This window comes from Trachurus japonicus, unplaced genomic scaffold, assembly GCF_045865225.1.
Source record: "Trachurus japonicus isolate A0001 unplaced genomic scaffold, Traja_1.0 AP030748.1".
Taxonomy (NCBI): domain Eukaryota; kingdom Metazoa; phylum Chordata; class Actinopteri; order Carangiformes; family Carangidae; genus Trachurus; species Trachurus japonicus.
The window spans coordinates 20,001-25,834 of record NW_028220881.1 but is presented as its reverse complement, the minus strand read 5'-3'; the positions used below and the strand labels follow the sequence as shown (position 1 = coordinate 25,834).

General features: G+C 38.4%; 1 protein-coding gene across 1 annotated transcript in view; it reads right to left on the bottom strand.

Annotated features, from left to right (window-relative positions):
- Positions 1-1,906: 1,906 nt before the first annotated feature.
- The window catches only part of LOC146960073 (cleavage and polyadenylation specificity factor subunit 3-like), a 21,917-nt gene continuing 17,989 nt past the window's right edge, over positions 1,907-5,834 (bottom strand). Inside the window, exons 14-18 of the mRNA XM_085772638.1 lie at positions 5,089-5,183; positions 4,461-4,548; positions 4,272-4,338; positions 3,975-4,071; positions 1,907-2,356 (exon numbers count right to left, since the gene is read on the bottom strand). Coding sequence (XP_085628764.1) covers positions 2,210-2,356; positions 3,975-4,071; positions 4,272-4,338; positions 4,461-4,548; positions 5,089-5,183 — 494 coding nt within the window. The 3' untranslated portion in view covers positions 1,907-2,209. The remainder of the gene's footprint in view (positions 2,357-3,974; positions 4,072-4,271; positions 4,339-4,460; positions 4,549-5,088; positions 5,184-5,834) is intronic.

Genomic DNA, 5,834 nt, shown 5'->3' with positions numbered 1-5,834 from the left:
CAAAGTGCACTGAGAGTCAATGACACGTGCAGCTGCCAAATAAAAAAACAGTAAAAGTCAAAAACACAGAGGTCAAAGTTTTATTTTTAAGGCTCAAAATGTTTTTATATTCTATAAATGATATTAATAAAGTACAAATAGGGTTAAAATAGGTTTGGAGAGTTTAAAGGGTTAAAAAGTGTTTCTGTTTTAAGACTCAGTGGGAATCGAACCCTTGAACGTGACAGTGTTAAGTGCCTTCAACTCGACCCACTGAGCTACATGACACCGTATTTTATATCACATAAATGTTCATCATCTCCTTAAAACCACTAAAACCTGTCAATCAATTGTATTTACTGTGTATCACATCTGCAACAATAAGCTGATTAATTGATTGAATGTTGATCAGCAATGAAACAAATAATTTAAGTCGTTTTTCAGTCAATAATTGTGATTGATAAATGGATGGCTCAACTGTTTTGTTTTTTTTTTATAATAAATTGAATATTTGATTGAAGGGACTTTTGATACATTTTAAGTTACATTGGGCATTTTTTTTTTTTACTATTTTGTAAATTTTTTATAGACAAAATGTTAAATCACTTAATAAAAATAAAGGAAAAACTTAAAACTTCAGTATAAAATTGTCCTAACCTAAACAGTTTTAAAACACCTCCCTGTTATTTTATTTTATCCTGGTTTGAGGTCAGTTATCTGAACATTTCACCTGTTTGTTTCTTACTGTACGAGGGCAGGTTATTATTATTACTGTGTGTATATATATCTTTGTATAAAATATCGTTGTGTTGTTGCTTTTATTTTTGTGACTGTGTCTGTTTTTTTTTGGGGGGGGGGGGATAAAGACACAGATGTTAAACTTCAGAGTGTTTTCAGCTGTTTGGTTTGTGTCACTCGAGCTGTTTGGTACCAGAGTTTATTCTCATCACATGTTTTTACTGTGTCAGATTTATTTTGTGGTAAGTTTTGTGTTTTTTTTTGTTTTTTTGTCGATTGATTGAAGCCATATTATCGTTTTAAATGTTTATTTTTGACATGTCAGAGCTCAAAGTGCCTTCTCTTCTCTTCTGTGGTATTCAAATGCACTTGTCAGTATTTTTAATATTGTGTCTATCTGATACTGTGTGTGTGTGTGTGTGTGTTGAGTCCTGTACACTGTGATGTGTGTGTCTGTGTGTTATGTACATGCTGACGATCGTCTGTATTGATCCAATTAAAGGTCGGTTGAGAGTCATGTTGTTAACGTCACTGTGTCGTCGTCGGACTGAGGCGTCCGCTCAGTCTGCCCTTTCACAATAAAACGTTCTACTGTCTGATTTAAAGTGCTGATCGATAAAGAGTTTTTATTGATATTCTGATATTTTATCAACTCACGTTTCTTCCTGAGCTTTCAGCAAGATCTCATGGTTCTCATTAATGGATCATTATTTTGTCAAAAACATTTTTAAATATTCTGCTTTAATGTAATTTATTGACTATTTTAATCTCTGGTGATTTTATTTTTATATTTTAATCTAAAAATATCAATATTCAGACCAAGATGAGATCGACTTGCATCATAAAAACATAAAACCTGTAGCCAAAAAAATATTAAAGTTAGTGTAAAAAAGAAAATACTCTAAATTATTTATCAATAATTAAAATATTTTGCAGATAAATTCTTGTAGAAAATCTAAATTAATGAAAAAAAAAAAAAAAAAATTCTGCCTCCAGTTTCTAAAATGCAACAATTTTCTGCTTTTATTTAACAATACGAACATTTTTGATGATTTTAACCTTAATTTTGTTTCATAGAAAACAAGATGATTGATAAATTATCTGCAGTATTGATGATGTCATTGTTGTTTCACTCACATTAAATCTAACTCACTTTTTATCTTCGAGGACAGAAACTCAGTGACCCTCTCTCTCTCTCTCTCTGGACAAATGTTTATTTTCCTTGTGAAGAACTCAAACTTTTGTTTTATAGACAAATCAAGTACAAAAACAATCAATCAATAAAGGTATTGGTGGTCCGTCTCCTGAAGCCGATTCCTTTGGAACCAAGTTTCCAACGAAGAAGCTGGAAAAACTCAAAAGTCCTCGAGTCAAAGAAATGAACGAACGAACGAACATCTGCATCGGTCCGTTATCGACCGATTATTGGTGATCGATCGATACTACGAGGACTGAAGAGAGTGACAGAGAAACGTCAGTTCATCTTCCACCGCTACATCACCGACGGCAACGCGCTGCTGCTGCTGATGACATCACAGAGGGGGCGTGGCGTGAAGGCGGGGCTCAGGGCGTCGTAGAGACGGTGGACGGCCACTTCCACCATCTCCCTCAGAGAGTCGTCGTCCGCGCAGGTCACGGCCTGAGGGTCAGAGGTCAGAGGTCAGAGGTCATCATGGTGTTATCAGCTGATTATTGAGTATTGATTTATACCATTATGATGAACCAGACGTTAAAGGGATAGTTCAACATTTTGGCAAATTCTCCTATCACCATAATCCCTTGGTCGACCAATAGTCGTCATTAGTCGACTAATCATGTCACGACTTCCTGTATCTGGCCCTTCAAATTAAAAGCCCTATAGCCTTTCATATACAGTTCAGCAGAGGTGGCAAGTAACGAAGTACAAATACTTCGTTACTGTACTTAAGTAGATTTTTCAGGTATCTGTACTTTACTTGAGTATTTATTTTTCTGACGACTTTTTACTTTTACTCCCTACATTTATACGCAAAAATATGTACTTTCTACTCCTTAGTTACATTGTAAAAACAGGCTCGTTACTTTTTTTTTTGACACGACGTAAAAGCACCGGTAAAAGACGTGACGAACTAGAGAGGGAGGGAGGGAGAAGAAGAGGGAGGAGGGAGGAGGGAGGGGGGGGGCGGTAGCGTAGAGAGAACCGAGTTACCAACTTGTACTGTAGCAGCGACATGGAGGCAGCAGCATGGAGGAAGGAAGCGATGGTGGTCAGACTATCCGACGGGGGGGTTGAACACCGTACAATCTGCGCAATATAACGCATTTACCGTTTACGAGCGGCAAAGCGCAACCTGTCCATGCGCCCGTGTCTGTGTGTACGCGCGGTGGTGACTGGCAGAGATGAGAGGTGATGAAACGCTGTTTAAAAATTTGTGAGGTCTGTGGCGGCCCAAACGTTGGGAAACACTGTCTCTGGTCAGTTCAATCTTGATTATTCTGTCTGAACTTTTTTTGTTTAACAAAATTATCAAATTATGTAGGTTTCATTAACGGCAAAAAATCATTTTTACTTTTTACTTTTACTTTGAAAGTACATTTCAGAGCCTGTACTTTCTTACTTACTTACGACAGCAATCACTTACATAGAGTATTTGGTCCGAAACACGGGTCTGTCAGTCACTCTGCTCTGCTGTAAGCCGAGGAGAAAACTTTCCTTGTATCCTACAACCTTTATCCAATGAGGAGAGAGAACGGCATAAAGGGGCAGTCCTCTCTGTGTGTGCAGCCAATGGATGCGCGTGAATGTGGTGACGTAGGGACGAGGGCGGGGACTGCTAACTCCATCTGCTGACAGGAAGTTAGCCAAAACCACCGGATCGCTTACTTCTGCTTTAATTTTAACCAGACACGGCTCCAAATGTTTTTTTTTTTTCCTGCGACCAATCGACCAATGAAATTTTGGTTGGCTAATGATTTTTTGGTCGACCGGTGCTTGGTCGACTATTTGGGGGCAGCCCTATTAAATTCTGTGCAAAAAGATGTTGAAACAGTTTTCAATAAAGTAGTGAATTTAAAAGTACATGGGTTCTGTTTTGTTTTTGTTTTTTTAATCGTGGTATCGAATTAGTATCGAGAATCGTGGAAATTCACAGATATTGGTTATCGACTACTGAAATTCTGGTATCGTGACAACCCCTATACTGTAGGCGACTTTGCCAAAATATTGAACTATCCCTTTAATGTTCGTGTATAGAATAGATGTCAGACGCTGGACTCACTCTGGTCTCTGGGTCGATGCACGCCGTGACTCCGTCCACCGTCACACTCAGGCTTTTACTGTCTTTGAAATTCACGCAGTCGTCCCCGAACATGTCGCTGAAACAGAAAAAAAAAACATTTTACCAGGTGAAAACAGAAAATCTTTAATCTCTACCTTCATTTAAAAGTTTTATTCTCTTATATTTGGATCAATTAGGTTTAATTTTAACTTAAAAAGTGTCAGATTCTACAGTTTTGTCAGATATTTTAACCATTAAAACCATTTTCGAGGTGTAGCTACAGGTGTTCAGACTCACTGCAGCATCAGCTCCAGTCGCTCGACGAACAGCTCCATGTCGAACGTTTCCTTCCTGCCCTCGTGGACTGAAACAAACAAACAAACAAACAAACAAACAAACAAACAAACAAACAAACAAACAAGCGTCAGTAAAGTTTCTGTTCATCAGTGAAATTAAAATAAATTCCCTCGTGATGCGTTCACTGACATTTCTGGGCGGTGGGGTTGGACTGGACCTCCAGGATCACCGTGGTGACGGCGTCTGCGTACATGTCGTTGAGCGGGTTGGCGACCCACTGAGACGAGAACATTTTCATTATTATCATTATTGATTTATATTGCTGCATCAATTAGTTCATAGAGTTTTTTTACTTCAATTGTCTGTTGTTTTTACATTTTTCTCTTTGAGTTTATTGGTGTTGAGATTTTTGAAGTGTTTGAAAAAGTGTGATAAAAATAAAAAATTGTCATAATTATTGTATATATCTGTATAATGAATGTATTAACATGTAATAACTGGTTAATAATGTATCTGTAACCAGGTCTGAGTGAGATCTGTGTCTAAAAACATAAATAAAATTATAAAATATACAAAATAGTTTGAAATAAACATGTAGAACAAATACTGAGCATTAATAAAACCTGACTGCAGCTACATAATCATGTCATAAACTGTATATTTAATGTTTATAAACTGGTTTAAATAAAAAACAGACGCGTTCGTGTGCTCAGAGTTAATAAAGTTTTGACAAACAGGTCAGTTTTAGCCACTTCAGGCGACATGTGGTGGATGATGATGAGTGTAAAAAGTGTCGTGTTGCGTTCGAGTGTCCGACCTCCAGTACGACCATCCCGGCCTCGTGAACCAGCGTGATGCTCTTAAAGATCTTCACCGTGATTTTCTCCGTCCCCTCGACCTGCTCCACGTCGCCTGAAACACACACACACACACACACACACACACACACACACACACACACACACACACACAGAGGAAACAGGAAGTTACAGCTTCTACTGCAGCATAGATATATATATATATACTGACTAGATGCCGCGTTCCTAGGCAACTCTATTGAGTGGAATACGTCAACGCGGCGGCCATCTTGGTCAGGGGGAAGCCGTGTCTACTTCCTGCACTAGTCAACAGAGGCAGACGTCTATCAACCATTAAAATCGCCATAACTCACCAAATATTCAACCGATTTTCAAGCCGTTTGGTTTATTATAAATGTCAGACATATGTTTATGATACAACAACAACAAAAAATCTTTGAAAAATGTTTATATATTTTTTTTAATGTATTAAACATACACTTACATACTCAGACACACACCCACATGCATAAACACACTGAAATGTGTTCTACAAGGGTCTGACCGGTCTGACTGCTGGTCAGATGTATATCATGTCTATGGTCAGAACCCCGGACCAAGATGGCGGCCGTGTTGACGTACGCTGAGAAGCAGAACGCGGCATCTAGTCAGTATATACTATGGCCCAATTCCAATCCGACCCCTCACGGACTCACTGACTTAGAGGCGCATTAACGGGAAGTCCGTGAGTGTGTGAGGGCTGTTC